We start from the raw sequence: 16,704 nt of genomic DNA on the forward strand, positions 1-16,704 counted from the left end.
ACTCTTTCCAACTCACTTCCTCTTATTAGTTGAAATTCATATGGTTCCAACTAAATTTATGTGGGACCCAAATAGTTTAGTGGAATGTATTTTCAAAATCATGGAACCTATTTGAATTTCAACCAATACGAAGAGTGATTGAGATCAGTGTGTTAGAGAGTGTGTTGCCAGTACTCATCCCAAGAGTTTCACCAAGGTTTGACAATAGAAAGGGCTTATATGAGCCCAGTTTAGAACAGCTAACCGGACAAACTCGCAGGTTTACTAGTCAAGCTGACCACAGTAGTCTTGTCCATACAGCTATGGTAATTCTCAGAGTTTGGATGCAAGGTTTATTTCAACCCCACCAAACCGACTTGTAAGAGGAGAACTGTCCTTGCCTTATAAGCACTATCTAGGTTATCTATAGTTGATGTAGAACTTGACACTCCTCACGCTGAAAACTGAACATCTGATGTGTGGACTAATGTGGGGGCAATAACAAGGATGTCAACAGTCATATATGTCAATTCTAGACAACTGAAAAGAGAAAGCAATCAACAAGTACAATCATAGAAAGCACCTTATTATGCGACAGAAAGTTATGCACGTCACTTAAGCATAGGAAAATTTGAATTATTATAAAAACTAAAAAGGAATAACTAGCAAATGTGAGATGAAGATAGTGAATACATACACCCCAATTTGATGGTCTTGGTGGAGGATCGAGCTTCATAACATCTGCTTCCAGTGCCTTCTTAGCCTTATAGTAAGGGACATTTTTTACAATGACAGGATCATCCCTTGCTCGGTCAGGATCTATAGATATCAAAGCCTGCAATAACAGTAAGATTATAAATTAAAAGAAAAGCAACAGATGAGCAAGAGCGAAGAAGAAGAATATTGAAATGCTATAAATTCAAATATATGAATAACACAAAATTTCAAGCACAGAACTAATTAAAGAATCGCCTTGATTATCACAAAAATAGTAAAGACAATTAGTTTTCCATTTATCGACTAGATGAATTTCAAATTTTGCATAGCTACATCAATGCTGCTTGTATCCACAACCCAGAGCATAATCAGCCATGACTACAAGCAACGATATTTAGTGCAGAGTATAAGAAACTTACATTCTGCAGATACTCCCACCCTGGTTTCCTCTTGGCCACCTCATCTCGGAGTTGATCATACCGCCTGGATTCCTAAACTCGCCCACAAAAGAAAGACAATATATTTATGAAGGTAAAATAAAAACACCTTGGAATTGATGATTTGATAAAAAAAAATGATTCTGGATGTTTCTCTATTTCACAGCACAATGTAATGTCAACTATCCTCCAAGTAGTTCAGTACTAGCATTGATAGGTCACAAAGGATTAATTTGAACCTATGTTGCACCAATACCATACGGGTATCGGATAAGATACGTATCCAATATGGCGATACTTCATTCATTGAAAAATATAAGATACGATATATTTAGTATACATATATAAAAATAAAAAAATAGCACATATAAAATAGAAATTGCAAATCATTGTCTACCAAAAACCAAACTTAGTATACAATTTTTAACAGATTACTAAATATTAAATAAAAAGTTAATACGGGATAGGGAATGTGGTTAAATAATAATGGGGGAATCAATGAGGTATCAGTAATGTATCCCACATATTTTGTTTTTTTTGTTTTTAAATCCGAATACTCTGTCGATACGTATCAGTGACATATCGCGTCGTACGGCGTATTGGTACGTATCAGGTACGATACGGCACTAATTTTAGCGTATCCGTGCTTCATAGATTTGAACAAGCAAAAAGGACATACAGATGGAAAAATAAAAGCATATTGAAACTAATAATGGGAAAAGTTAATACACAAACAGTTGAACTGAAAATGAAAAATAGGAAGGAATATGAACCAACGAACCTTATACTGTGACCATATTGCTTGCTTTGCATTATCGCCATAGGTAAATCCACCCATAATCTGTGGAAAGGTAATCAACCAAAACGCAGCAATACTGGGATCTTTCATGCTGTGCCTTATGTGCTGAAAATATTAAAAAAGGATTTAGAATACAATGTCAAATAAGAGTGAGAATTTCAGTTCTCAGGAAAATATGTGAAATTAATATAATTTATGTTCCCTTGTTAAACTCCTGCTTAACTGATAATAGTTTGTGTAAAATGTAAATCTCAGAGAAACATTCACTCCTATGGTAATAGTCTAATAGAGAGATTAAGAAATGAAAGTTTACATGTCTGAGATCAAGGTTTGTTTTGGTAGTATGAGAGTGGTATACATTATCTTGTCAATTTTAATGACAATAGCAATTGCTTGGATAGAATTAGGTTATAATTTAGGAATAACAACTGACCTCATATGGATAATCCATCTTTTCCAAGACACTATAAGCTTGCCATGGGGGCTCCATAATCTGAACAAAGAAAGGGTGCTTAAAAATGGTAAGAATTATTAAAATTTAAGATGATATTTATGTCTGAAATATGAATCAGTAAAAATTAATTGTTCAGAAAAATAAAAGGCATCGAGGAATTAATGAAACAACTCACACCATCTGCTGAAATCCTGAGTTGCAATTTGTTTTTGCATTCGGTACAGCCCATTACACCCTGTGCATTATCAATAAATTCTTCAACCAAAAATCACAACAGCATTGGCATGCAAAATTACTAGACCAAGCATGTTTACAATTATTATCAATTTCAGAGTATCCATGAAGACAACCATGTAAAGTGGAAAGTTTTATGCCCGTGTCTAACAGCCATGGAATTTAGTTCATACCGTTCCATCACAAGTCGGACAGTCTTTTGATGGTAATGGTATCTGAAGATCCAAGGAGGATGGTAAATGCACTAACTCAGCCCGGTTGTTGACAATGGCATCTGCAACAGATTCAGCAGTCGCTTTCTCTCCACTAAAAGTGAATAAGTTGAAGAAGAAAATGTAAGGTATATATTAGTTGGAAGAGAGAATCCTATGAAATTATGATTACAAAATGCTGCAAGGAGTCAAAATGGAGGAAACTATTATTTACGGAAAAACAATTTACTGCACTATCTTACATACCCATATTGATACAAATCAGGTAGACATTTTCTTAATTAATTAACAGTGGATATTTCTCTGCATTTCCAAAAATTGGTTCTGTGTGACTGTGTGATACTCAATCGACCTCCAACTTTTATGAAGTTCAGTGAGAATGATCTTCCTTAAGGGGCCTTCTAAAAGACCATTTTAGGTAGACTCGAATCTTTTACGCATGCATCATTTATTACTTTAGAAGTTTCCTTGAACTAATTACACAGGAAACCACAAATGACCATAAGAAACAAAGATTGCAGAGAATTCTAATACGACTAGAATCTCGATTTATAAGATTGAAATCAATTTTGTTACACATTTGTGAGATCATTATTTAAAATTTCAACAATAACACCAAACAACCCCCAAACTACATTGGAATAATAATGCATGTAAAATTTAGCTTTATCCACATGGAGAGCAACTCACCTCTTCAAAGTGCAATTCTTCACTTGATAGTGCACCCTTCCACTTCCTCGACACATGGTACACCGCAAGGCCTGCCATCCATTACACGTTCCACAGTTCCTGTTCTTGATACAAGCATTTAGTTAGATTTCAACAACTCCAAAGCCAACAATCAACACTACACTAACCAGAGATTAGACACATCGAGTACTCAAGTGAGAAAACAATCATCTATTAATCTAATAATACAGAAACAAAACAGCACCTTTGACATATCACCTTCCTTCCCAAGTTTAATGCAATATCATAAGTCCCCAAAGTAGCAACAGCCTACAACCAAGCCATGCAGCAACATTCATTAACAAATAAAGATAAAGATAAAAACAAACCAAAGAACTAATCATGGTGGTACTTCCAAACAATGCAATTCCCGCAAATATTGAAAGAAGAATGCTAGCAACACGCTCTATAACATTTTTTTTAGTACAATCTCAATTATTTGGTAAATTTGGCAGTGGCCACTGACAAATTAATAGACGCAAATGAATTTCATCAAAGAATGCAATAGAGGATGTATTAGCAGCATTTTTCATTAAAAAAATAATAATCCAATTTGATCATATTACAAGTTTAAAGAAAACATTCTCAAAACACATAACACTCATTTCAATTTTCAACAAAGCAACAGTATTAAGCCAGTGGCAAATTTGGTGGTAGCCAATTGATGAACTCATATGAATTTCATCAGAGTGCAATAGAGAATATATCATCAGCATTTTTCATATAGTAAAGCCCAATAATAGTCCAATTTGATCAAATTACAAATTTAAAGAAAACAACTCCCAAAACACATATCATTCATTTCAGCACAGCAATTAACATTTAATCTCCATTTCCTCAAATACCCAGAAACTAAGAAAAAAATTATAATTTTCCTAATTTCAACTAAAACCCACAAGCCCATAAATGGGGCCTCAACAAAACATCCTAATTTTCCTAAAACGATACAAAATTGAGAAAGATAAGTAGTTCCGGGAATGACCCAGATAAGGAAAATGCAAAAAGAAGTGATTTTTGAGGTTAAAATGCAAAAGGGTCAAATAGGAACTAACGAAAACAGAAGCAGCAGAGAACTTAGAAATAAGTTCAGGAACACCAAAACCACGAGGAGCAGAACCGGCAATGTCGAAAGCGAGAGTTAAAGGAGCGAAGAGAATCTTGAAAGGGATACCAAAGATGTCGCTAACGGTTTCACCATAAGCAGAATTGAACTCATTGTAGCGATCTCCTAAGTAATTCTTCACGAATAGTTGAAAACCGCCTGGTTTGGCCATGGCGTGGCGCCAAGAGAGGGAGTGTAGTGTGGGAATGGATAGATAGAGTTGATTTTCAAGAGAGAAAGGGACTGTAATTAATTCCACTAGCTCATTTTCATCTTATGTATATTTTCAAATATGTTTATATGGTTTAATTATGTTATTTTAGGGGATTTTCTTCCATCGTTATGAAAATGAAAATTATTCCCACAATCACTTTTTCATTAAAAAAAATATATGTGAGAATAATTTTTTATGTATTGACAATGTCAACTAATCAAAAATAATTATTTACATGCTTTTAAGTTATATATAATAAAATTCAAAATTATCTTGAAGATCGAATGGTTATAAGTTTATATGAATTAAATTTAAAAAATGTGTATTGTGTGGGAAAAAAAAATGTTTGGATGATGCTGATAAAAGTTTGGTTAAAGACTCACACATCGTGAAAAACAAGCTCATCATCTACTTTTAGGATAGTAAATAATGGACTAGGAAACAATGGGATACTCTTTTTTTTTTCTTATACAAATCTTCTTAACTTCATCCAAAATTAACAAAGAGATATTGCTTGTTCAAATAATGAATCTAATAAAAACATTATTGAATTAGATATATTTGACCATTGAATGATAGAGAAAATATTTTTGAAATAGATGATTTACTCTTTATAGAATCGTCTTTAGGTTATAGTTTAGCTGATTTGATATTGTTATATTAGACATTATATCTCTAGTTTAAATTTGAATCATTATAGTTATAGAATTTAATCTTTTTACCAGAAGCAAGACAAAATATTTCAAAATATATTACTTTATTATTTTTACGTATACAAAATAGTTAAGTCATCACGTTTTTTTCTCTGAAATGTACATTTTATTTTTTCTACATATATGCCACTATTATATAGTCACATTTCTCAAGTTTTATTCTTTGTTCATTAATTCAATATATTAATCACATATATTTCATCAATCCAAATTATAAGTTTTATTTTTCATTCACTCATTAATCCAAATTAGGTTGAAACCTCCAATTGTAATGTATGACATTGGATAGCTAAAAAGACATTTTAATACTCAAGTTAGTGGAATATTTTAAGCACGAGTTTAATTAAACTACTCTTCATGGATGATGTCTTCATCTCTGTAAATTGTGTATAAGTTTATAAGATATCGCATATACCTTATGATGAAATGTTTTTTTTATAGTAGATCGAATTGAAACTGAGAATTGATTCTCTATTTTTTCTTCATGAATTTCAATTTCTATTATTAAAATCTCTCATTTTCTTTCTCTCTCTTTTGAAGAGAGTGAAAATTTTAATTGATGTTCCATAACACGTGAAAAAATTCATAATCAATCTTTATGATGTGACATTGCTAAAATCTCTTCAAATACCAATTATTTAGATTGTATATATAAAACAAATTTTTTGTATGAGTAAAAAATAACAAACCCTAATTGACATGCAAGCAAACATAGGGAGCACATACCTTCAAAAAGTATGATCCCTTCCCACACATCTGGTTAATATATATATATATATATATAAAGTTATATTGATAATATAATTTAAAATTATTAAAAAAATGATAACTTACGAATAAATTTAGTGTTCATGTAGGTGAGTCATCTATAATAGCACTTAATAAACACTATTAAAATAACTTTTGTTTTTAAAAAATTAATCAAGCTTAATTAATTATGGCAGTTTTATCACTAATATTTATATATATATATATTCTTAATTTATTCGGTGTGTACAATTATAATTATTGATTATATAATTATTTTATCAAACTATTATAATAATATAGTGATCTAGTAAATTTAGGAGCTTTTTATGATTGTCAATATAAAATTATTTTATTGATATTTTTCTCTTATTCTAAAAAAGTTTTGATTCAATATAAAACATAAATTTTAAAATCTTTAACTTAAACTTCGTTATACAAAAGTTAAATATCAACCTCAAATGCGACAATTTTCTTTAATTAATTATATAATAAATATTAAAATCCTCATCATTAAATTGAGAAATTAAAGTATAAAAAAGTACTACTTATGAAAATTTATTATTTCATATTATTGTTATATTCTTAGAAATATAATAATATTGAATTCTATTAAAAAGATACATATAATTGAATATAGTTTTTTTTTTGACTGATTATTTTAAATATTTTATCAACTACTTACTTTATGCGTATCAAATTTTTATTCCTAAAAATTAATTAACTTTTTTGTTTATTCTTATTCTAAGGGTCAAGACTGAAGAGTCAGATTGATTCCAACACAGGACACACACAAAGGAACTCTCTCTCTCTCTCTCTAGAAATGGCAGCAGCGATTGGTTTGAACGGAGTAAAGGTGGGGACGACGTCGTCTCAGGCGTATCTGGAAGGGAAAGCAGTGAAGGAAACGAAAGCTCTGATGGCGGAACTTTGTCGCCACTTCTACAGTTTGGGATGGGTTTCAGGAACTGGTGGCAGCATCAGCATCAAAGTCCATGATGATTCCATTCCCAAACCTCAACAACTCATTCTCATGTCCCCTTCTGGTTCTTACTCTTTCATTTCTTCTCATTTTTATATATAATTAGTATTTATGATAATTTGACACTTCTGTTTTTTAATTAATTTAAGATGAATTTAACAAAATATAAGTTTAAATGTTAACACAAGTAATTGCATCGTCATAACCTGTGAAGCTTAGACACCCTGACACATCAAGCACACGTAATAATTTGATAAAAATGAATTAATTGAATATAATCTGTCAGACACACCTTTTTAGAGCTTAGACATACTAGATGAGAGGTGTTATTTTGAACATCAATTTGGGACACTTAATTTGAATTTTTTTTTAAATGGTTAATACAATTGGATTATTGAAATGTTAAATTTGGTTAATAGATATATCAGATATCTGTTAATTCATTAATCGTCTATTGAACTGTATTGACTATGAATTCGAACATGATTAACCACAATTTTTAGGTGTTTAAAATTTACATCTTCAGGCGTTCAAATTTACATGTAGCTGGAACACTGAAAATCTTGATTAATAATGTTTAAATTCGTGGTTTATAAAATTCAATCGATAGTTAATGAGTTATCCAATTTTGATATATCCATTAGCCTCTTATTAAACTGTGATAACCACGGGTGTGAATTGAGTTAACCATTTAAAAAGTCCTAGAGTAAATTTAGGCCTCTTTTCCTTTGTGAAAATATTTTCTATTTTCATTTTCTAAAATTTGTGTTAGTTTTACTTGCTAACAAGGAGGTAAAGACTCTCTTGAAGTGAACAATTGTGAGAGAGATAAGATGAAATGCTAGCTACAGAAGATGATGCATTTCTAAAAATAATGAAAACAATCTTTTGGTATTTTCATTGTTTTCAAAGATGTAAACAATTGTTCATTTCAAGCGAGTCCCTTATCTCGTTGTTAGTAAGTAAAACTAACACAAATTTCAAAAAATGAAAATAGAAAATGTTTTCACAAAGTAAATGGGGCAAATGTGACATTTCGTATACTAGATCACCTTATTTATTTATTTACTTTAATAATTATTGTTTTTTTTCTTTCATTTTTATTGATATAAAAATTTAAAAGATTGTAAAGTGTCCATGAAGTGTTTGACACAAGTGCTATTCTAGATTCTTCCCTGCCGTTGGGTGTTGTTTTTAATGTAATGTGATTATGCTGGATTTCAATTCAAGATTTTTATCTATCTATATCACCAATTAGAAAACTGTGCTTTGCTCTCCTTTATTTAATGAAGATGCGACATTCCAAACTCATATTGCAATATGGAGTAATAGTACTAGTTGGTTAAGAATTTGAGATGGTTTTTTCTGCAAGAGAAGATGAACATTGCTTTGATTATTTTGTTTTCTGTTTTTGCTGAAAAATATGTGCAGCTGTTCAAAAAGAAAGAATGGAACCAGAAGATATGTATGTGATATCTCACGATGGGTCAGTTTTGTCTGCCCCATCTCCCAAACCTTACCCACATAAGCCTCCCAAGTGTACTGATTGTGATCCACTATTCATGAAGGTAAGTTTGCTTTCACATTCTATTAATTACTGTACTATCTTAGTCATGTAGAGTTTGATATCTCATTATTCTTTTGTGATTACACGTTGAAGTTATGAACTGAGAGAGATAACGAACTATGAATCTTAAATTCATTGTATCAAACGAACTAATGTAATTTACAACAGAGAAGAGATTATATAGTTGCTGAAGTTAACTGATAAGTTAACAGAAGTATAACTAACTATTGCTACCACTAATAACTACAATTATCAGACTTAAGCTAATAGCAATAGTAACGGTAATACAATGTGACACGATCCACTACAGAGTATGCAACCTTAATATTTTTAAGAGATGGTTTTATATGAACAATTTAGGTTTTTATCTAACATCTAAAATATTTCGGTGGTGTTTCTTAGATTTTGGAGTAAGGCTCAACAGTATTGGATATTTGGACTTGTGATAGTATTAATTAACCGTAAGTCTGTAAAATTCAGTTGACAAGTGCTCTATAGTATACCAATTACTTAACTCACAATTGCTAAATGCTATAATACATTAATATCTGACTATCTGTATATATTCACTCCCAATAGGAAATAACTACCATTTTTCTAATGAATGGTGTGGCTATGAAATTTTTGTTTGGATATTTCTTTTGGGTCAAATATACTATTGGCTGATGTTAGAAACTCACAATTCTTGTGTTTTTTAATTTATTGTTTCTTGCATAAATTAGCAATTGATATATGTTTCTTTGCTTTCCCTTATAGGCATATGAAAAGCGTGATGCTGGGGCTGTTATTCATAGTCATGGGGTAGAATCTTGTCTCGTAACAATGATCAATCCTTTTTCAAAGGAATTTCGAGTAAGTATTTGTACATGGATGCCCTTTCGTTTTGCAATCTTTTGATGTCTTGAGAAAGACGCACATTCAAAATGCTGATACATAATTATTAATTGCCATCTGTCTTTGAGTGGTTTTAAGATTGATTATAGAACATGCAGCTGAGTGCAAAAATACGCTCTTTGCTTGAGCATATTATTATTTGTGAAATGCTAAATTGCAACCAGGCAAACATTTACTGAAAGAGAAGGAGTCTCCTTATCATACTTAAAGAATTGAAAAGGAGAAAATATTCAAGTACTTGATAATATGACCCATACTTGCATGAGACATCCTTCTTGGAGGTGTAATTAGTTCTCAAATTGTGTTATCCTCTTGTTTTGAAAGTCTCTCTCTCCAGTCTCCAAAACTCAAGTTTTTAAGGAAAAAACATTGTGTGCCACTGAAAAGTAGTGAAATAATTAACAAACTGGAGAAAGTCTAAAGTAGAAAAATTGACATGTTATGAACATTTTGCAGATCACCTCTGTCCTCTTTGAATATGGTTACTGACCATTTTCTCAGTCATGGTAACTTTCTTGAAATTTTTTGGCTTCTGTCTCGCACAAAGAAATTTATGCGGAGAATTGGGAAGTTTGAATCCGCTTCTAGTGCTGAAATAATTATGGACATTTGCTTGGTTGGGTGGGTTGGTGGGATAGTGCATTTATATGTTCTGCTTACATGGGAATAATTTTAAACACGTTATTTTGAATGAAGAATTTTTATGTTTTTCTTTGGGAGAGGATGAATGGAGAATTGGAGATGGCAGCTGCCAACCTGCTTCCTTTTGGCTTTGTCATGTTGTCTGTTGCTATTTTTTCCTGACCATTTCAAGCATAGGATGGTGATATGTGTTGTTACAGCTTGTAACATATTGCTCTGAGAAAACTTTTGAAATGGTTAATATGCCTCCTTCACATAGTATATCTTGCTCCATGCTTTTGTGTCTTCCTCCTATTCTCATTGGATTCTGGTTGTCTTCACAATTGCAGATTACTCACATGGAGATGATAAAAGGGATCAAGGGGCATGGTTATTATGATGAACTAGTGGTCCCCATAATCGATAACACGGCTCATGAACATCAACTCACTGAATCTTTTGCTAAAGCAGTATGTTTCCTTTAGATCGTTCTGCATGCATGTTACATTTATGCCGGGAAGTCTATAATTTTCATGAACATTTTTTCAAATCATGTGCGATATAACTTGATTGTTCTATTTGTTCACAATTTGTAGATCGAAGACTACCCAAAAACAACAGCGGTGCTTGTTCGCAACCATGGGATATTTGTTTGGGGAGACTCATGGATCAGTGCTAAAACTCAGGTTTTTGATCTCCATAATCCCCAAGAAAATTGCAATAAAATTTATATAAGAAGCCTATTTGTGTGCTCTGCATGGAGTTTTCATATAATATAATCTTAAGAGATAATCTAAGATACTTTAAGATAATTAATTAATACTATGAGAAAAACTAAGATACTGTAATATAATATTAAGATATTATAAGATACTTTCATATATTCAAACAATTGTTACACTTTTAGTATGTTGATGATTTTTCTTCCAGTCTGAGTGTTATCATTACCTCTTTGATGCTGCTATCAAACTTCATCAAATGGGATTGGACTGGTCGACTCCAAATCATGGTCCGATACAAAGTGCAAGAAGGGGTTTAAGTATTGCTGGGGAATCAAATCTGTCAGTAAAGGCAAGGAAAGATAATGGTGGCAGCGATCCATTTCCAGTGAGTTCACATAATCCTCTCTTTATTTAAAGCTTTTGAAAAATAAATTAGTGAGTATTTATATTCCTTAAATTCTTGAAACTAAGATCATCTATCCCTACCAGACTGATAATGCTGACATATCCTGCAGTTCTATCTTATAGTTTAAATTAAATTTAATAATTTCAATTTTCAAATTATATTGTAAATTATCCTCTTTATTTGGATTGCAGCGTTGTGTTGTTCTTGATATTGAAGGAACTACTACTCCCATATCATTTGTTTCAGAGGTTCTCTTCCCATATGCCCGCGATAATGTTGGGAGGCATCTTTCTGCAACATACGATACCTCTGAAACTAAAGCTGACATCAAGTTGCTACGATCCCAAGTAAGATTTTATATGGCTGTATGGTTAAGGTATTTATATTCCTCCAGTTGGATTATATGGTAGGTCTTGAATGGTAGCATTCTTGTAATGCAGAATGTTATGCTATATTGACACTGAAATGATATATTGGAGATGAGAGTGGAATTTCAGTTGTCTTTTGAAGGAAAAACATCCATGAATTTAAAAACCTTGATGACAATGTTGTTTATCATGTTTTCTTCAAGTTAGCATCATTTATACTTGTTTTGGGGTTCATTAAAGGATAAAATAATAGATAAACAAGAAAGTAGGACGTCGGCTCTAGAAAGGGGCTGCATTGTTATGAATCTCAACTCCCACCTAAAAAGTAAGGCTATAAAGCCTTTAGGTTATCCCACCAACTAGAACGTTCTTTTGGATGAACTCTCCTACCAACAAAAGGGGCTGCGTTGTTATGAGTCTCAACTCTCACCTAAAAAGTAAGGCTATAAAGCCTTGTGGTTACCCCACCAACAAGAACGGTCTTTTGGATTAACTCTCCTTTTGAGCTTATGCTCATAATAAAGGGGTCTAATTGGTTTAACAAAACTTTTTTTTTTTTTTTTAATTTATTCTTTTCACTTTTAGTTACAAACTCTCCTTGTTTTTAGTTTGTTTTCTGTTTTCAATTGTATGGGAAACAAAATTCAAAATAATGAAAATGTTACCTTGCTTTCATTTTGTTTCATGCTTTAAGAATCTGTAAAGAAATTCGTGAAAACTGAAAACTAGATTCATCCAAAAGTTTCACATGTGAACTGTATGCTAATAATAGGGAAGTAGGGAAGCCAGGGACCAGCCCACATTCCTTAGTGTAATTTGTGTCCCAAACAAAAGGATAACAAGCTTTCACCAATTGAGATACGGAGATCTTATTTATATCATGCATTTAGATAATCTGATGGGTTGACTTCTCTTTTGTTTCGAAAACAGGTTGAGAGTGACCTTGAGCAAGGGATTGCCAGTGCTGTACCTATCCCCTCAGATGATGCTGGGAAAGAGGAGGTTATTGCTGCTCTAGTTGCTAATGTGGATGCTATGATCAAAGCGGACAGAAAGATCACTGCATTAAAAGAGTTGCAGGTAGTTAAGCCTAATTGTGCAGACTTCTTTTATCTGTTGAATTCATATTTTATATATTACTGATAATTAGCTATGCAGGGTCATATATGGCAAACTGGTTATGCAAATGATGAATTGGAGGGAATCGTTTTTGATGATGTACCCGAAGCTCTAGAAAAGTGGAATGCCTTGGGCATAAAGGTTGTCTTTACTGGTTATATTAGTTCTATACCTCTTTTCGTTTCCCTTGTTAACTTTTTTAAAGATTGTTGCTACCTTTTTCATGTATTTTAACCCTAGGCATCTTTGATGCATAAGCAAGATGTCAATGTTTGGTACAAGGGTATAAGATGACCATATGTTGATATATGCAGAAAGTGTGTGGCTGTGTGAGTACATGATGCCTCTCCATACCCAATAGAATTTAACCATTTTATTTGAATTTCCATTTATATTGTCTTACTTATACTCTTTCTATGTCAACTCTCCTCTTTCCATTGGTTTGGTCATAGGTGCCTACAGTGGGCCCCTGGGTTTGGACTGTCCCCACCGAAGCAAAATTCCTTTATAACACATGTTTAACACTTTCAGCCACCCATTACATTCTTATCTCTTTTATCTTACCATAAAACCATTCCTTTTCTGTGTCACATGTAGACTCACCCATGGACCCACTAAACTGGCATCACATTCCTACTATCAAGTTACATAGGAAATACGCATAAAGATTTGGCCTGAAGAGACAGTTCAGCAATTATGACAGACAAGACACAAATACCATAATATATATATATATATATATATAGTCTTAATTAAATTTTGGGTTTGGTCTAACTCAACCTTTACAAGACCATCTTGTAAGGTGAGAGATGTCTTCCATTTCTTGACATATTTTCAGGCCATATCTCATCTAACTTGAGACTCTTAACACACCTTGCTCACACCTCAAACTAGAGATCTGGAGCTTGATTTGGTGGCCCTATGCAAGTGGCCCTATGCAAGTGGCCCAACTGATCTTGGAAAAGCTCTGATATCATCTTAAAATTTGGGTTGGGTCTTACTCAACCCTTACAAAATCGGCTTGTAAGGTGAAAGATGTCTCTCATTTATAAACAAATTTTCAGGTCATATCAACTAGCAATTTTCAGGACTCTTAACATATTGAAATATGGTAAAATTATAAAAGGCCACATGACCTATAAATTTAGTATAAAATTAATGTTTTATACAAATTCAAATGGATCTCTGTTATTCGTTTAATTTTAAAAATACTCAAATTTTTCTCTCGGGCAACATTTGTTGAGCATAAAGCAATTGTTATTTTCTGTTGGCCAAGAATGAAACAACTTGAGCAATCACATAATGTTATGTATGCAGTGTTTATCTAGTATTTGGAGAGCTTATTTTCTTGCCTTTCAATTACTATTTGTTATCTATATGCAACAGGTGTACATATATTCTAGTGGTAGCAGGTTGGCGCAAAGGCTAATATTTGGAAAAACTAACTATGGGGACCTAAGAAAATTTCTCTCTGGTTTTTTTGATACCACAGTGGGGTAATGCCGTAATGCTGATATTGATGTTTCCCTTTGATAATTGTCTAAAGTTCCCTATGTTCATGTAAAAAATTCTTTTGTAGGAACAAAAAAGAGACAAAAAGTTATGTTGAAATTTCTCAGTCACTTGGTGTTGACAAGCCATCAGATATTTTATTTGTCACCGACGTATATCAAGAAGCTACAGCTGCAAAGGCAGCAGGTATGAGCATTTTTTTTCTGAATCTTAACCCATCATATATCTTGAGTTAAATTTTGTCCACCACTTATAAAGCTTGTTACATTTTCTATAACCCTAGTTTCACATGATTATAGTGACTAAATTTTTTTACTTGCAATGCAGACAATATGAATTTAGTCCTTTATTTTAAACTTCAAGTTTAAATTATTTTTACTTATGGTAAACAAGAAAATGTCACATCATGATTTACATGAAATAGAAAACTAGCATCAAATTTGGTTCATAAATGCTGCAATAGTCTTTTTGAACTTCATCCACTTATACACCAATTGCACTTATGCACATTGGACCTAACTTAATATCACAAAACCAATTTGTAAGACCAGGAGTGTCTAAGTTTTGTAAGCTCTTACTAGGTGCCCTCACTAGTCAATGTAGGACTTGGTTTTTTTCAGTACACCTTCACACGTTCAACACTAATGAACTTGGCGAGTGAACGAAACTAAGATACACTCTGATGCCATCTTAGATTTTGAGCTTAGTTCAAACTCACATAATCAACTTGCAGGATAAGAAGTTCCCAAACTTTATAAGCTCTTATTAGTTAGTATCTCTAGCCAATGTGAGACTTGAGTTTTTTACAATAGTTCGCTTGCCTTTTGGGGCTAACTAACTGCCTGCTATAATCAAGATTTACCACCATGCACAAAGGCCAATGGTTGTGAGTGAAACCCTCCATTTGGTGTATGTTAGAGGAGTTTTTGGCCTTCCCTTGAGATTCAATTTATATGAACTAAAAAAGAAACTGCTTACTTTGCCTGCACATCGATTTGTCGACAATTATCTATGTTTCAGGTTTGGAGGTGATAATTTCTATTCGACCTGGAAATGGACCTCTCCCAGAAAATCATGGGTTCAAGACAGTCAAATCCTTCTCAGAGATCTAAGAGTAGTTGCAGTCATCCTTGATGATATTGAACATTATGACTATTAAAGGATATTGTAATGTCTACTTCTCGAAATGAAATAATGTATTTTGAATTTGTCCAAGTTTCAAATTTACCTCGCCTACTTTCCAAAAATTAAAATATGGTTATGTTGCATGCATTTTCATTAGCATATTACTATATAAGGCACATTCATGTTCAGACGAGGCATTCTTAGTAGCAAAAAAGATTTACTTGTGAATAGGTTTTGAGTCAAAACGATTTATTATTGTTAATTATAAACATTTTTCTTTAAATTTCAGGTTATTATATTCTTAAAATTATTATTTCAAATTTCTTTATTTATAAGCTTTCTCTCCTAATTTCAGTTATTTATATTTTCAAAATAATTTCACAGTCCTCTCCCAACAAGTGTGAATGGAAAAACATTTGTTGAGAGGTTGGTCCCTTAAACGAGTCTCCTTAATTCGAAGGATTAGTTTCAAGTTTTGACTAAGAATTTCTTGGACAGCAAAAAAAAAAAATTGATAATGACTTTAATTTTTTAAAATAAAATTTAATTAGTTTGAATTAGTCATACTTTTTTTAAAAAAAACTATGAATTAGTCGTACTTTAGTTTAGTCAAAACACCCTCTCTATATAAAAGTTATCTTCTTATATCATAGAACATTTACACCACTTCAAAAATATTGTTATTTATATATGACTTTTTCTCTCCAGCCGTTTATCTTGAACTTTGAAGGAGTTATATTTTTATGGGGCATTAAATCATAAAGACTAGAAGGTGTATAGTACTATTCAACAACAAATTCAATTATTCAACCACACCAAAACAAAGCCCTTGTCAAATTAAAATAGGTACCTTACAAGCTTTTCATCCATGAACAAGTGTAGCATGTTTTATCATAGAACAAGACAACCCTCCAAAACATTGTTATCACCAACCCATTTTCCTTAAGACTATTTTGATCCTCCATTATTCCCACTTTCCCTTTTTCTACTTGCACCAAAAAATATTAAAAAAGAAAAATCTATTTTTTTTTGTCATTGCTATCTATTTCCA

General features: G+C 32.2%; 2 protein-coding genes and 1 long non-coding RNA gene across 4 annotated transcripts in view; 1 reads left to right on the forward strand and 2 right to left on the reverse strand.

The window, feature by feature from the left end:
• The window catches only part of LOC101495384 (uncharacterized), a 7,447-nt gene extending 2,453 nt beyond the window's left edge, over positions 1-4,994 (reverse strand). For both annotated transcript variants that reach the window (XM_012712454.3, XM_004488672.4), the window contains exons 1-9: positions 4,614-4,994; positions 3,767-3,831; positions 3,523-3,621; positions 2,794-2,926; positions 2,562-2,621; positions 2,366-2,425; positions 1,915-2,037; positions 1,116-1,187; positions 677-814 (exon numbers count right to left, since the gene is read on the reverse strand). In XM_012712454.3, the coding sequence (XP_012567908.1) occupies positions 677-814; positions 1,116-1,187; positions 1,915-2,037; positions 2,366-2,425; positions 2,562-2,621; positions 2,794-2,926; positions 3,523-3,621; positions 3,767-3,831; positions 4,614-4,835 (972 nt within the window). In that variant the 5' untranslated portion in view covers positions 4,836-4,994. The remainder of the gene's footprint in view (positions 1-676; positions 815-1,115; positions 1,188-1,914; positions 2,038-2,365; positions 2,426-2,561; positions 2,622-2,793; positions 2,927-3,522; positions 3,622-3,766; positions 3,832-4,613) is intronic.
• Positions 4,995-7,089: 2,095 nt separating this feature from the next.
• Positions 7,090-15,736, forward strand: LOC101495055 (probable bifunctional methylthioribulose-1-phosphate dehydratase/enolase-phosphatase E1). The gene is made up of 12 exons (XM_004488671.4): positions 7,090-7,383; positions 8,751-8,887; positions 9,643-9,738; positions 10,752-10,871; positions 10,998-11,087; positions 11,332-11,508; positions 11,721-11,876; positions 12,828-12,977; positions 13,056-13,157; positions 14,403-14,512; positions 14,596-14,714; positions 15,549-15,736. The coding sequence occupies exons 1-12, from the start codon at positions 7,161-7,163 to the stop codon at positions 15,638-15,640; spliced, it is 1,572 nt and encodes a 523-aa protein (XP_004488728.1). The 5' UTR covers positions 7,090-7,160; the 3' UTR covers positions 15,641-15,736.
• LOC140919326 (uncharacterized) lies at positions 9,952-10,378 on the reverse strand. The gene is made up of 2 exons (XR_012162029.1): positions 10,242-10,378; positions 9,952-10,159 (listed from the first exon to the last, which is right to left on the reverse strand). It is a non-coding gene; the product is annotated as an uncharacterized lncRNA (long non-coding RNA).
• Positions 15,737-16,704: the final 968 nt, after the last annotated feature.

The sequence above is a fragment of the Cicer arietinum genome, chromosome 1, assembly GCF_000331145.2.
Source record: "Cicer arietinum cultivar CDC Frontier isolate Library 1 chromosome 1, Cicar.CDCFrontier_v2.0, whole genome shotgun sequence".
NCBI classification, from domain to species: Eukaryota; Viridiplantae; Streptophyta; class Magnoliopsida; order Fabales; family Fabaceae; genus Cicer; species Cicer arietinum.

Excerpts from the sequence above, each read along its gene's own strand:
- LOC101495055 (XM_004488671.4), top strand. The coding sequence starts at position 7,161 with ATGGCAGCAGCGATTGGTTTGAACGGAGTAAAGGTGGGGACGACGTCG. Across the intron at positions 10,872-10,997 it reads CTGAATCTTTTGCTAAAGCA|ATCGAAGACTACCCAAAAAC; the intron begins GTATGTTTCCTT and ends CACAATTTGTAG. Across the intron at positions 11,088-11,331 it reads GGATCAGTGCTAAAACTCAG|TCTGAGTGTTATCATTACCT; the intron begins GTTTTTGATCTC and ends TTTTTCTTCCAG.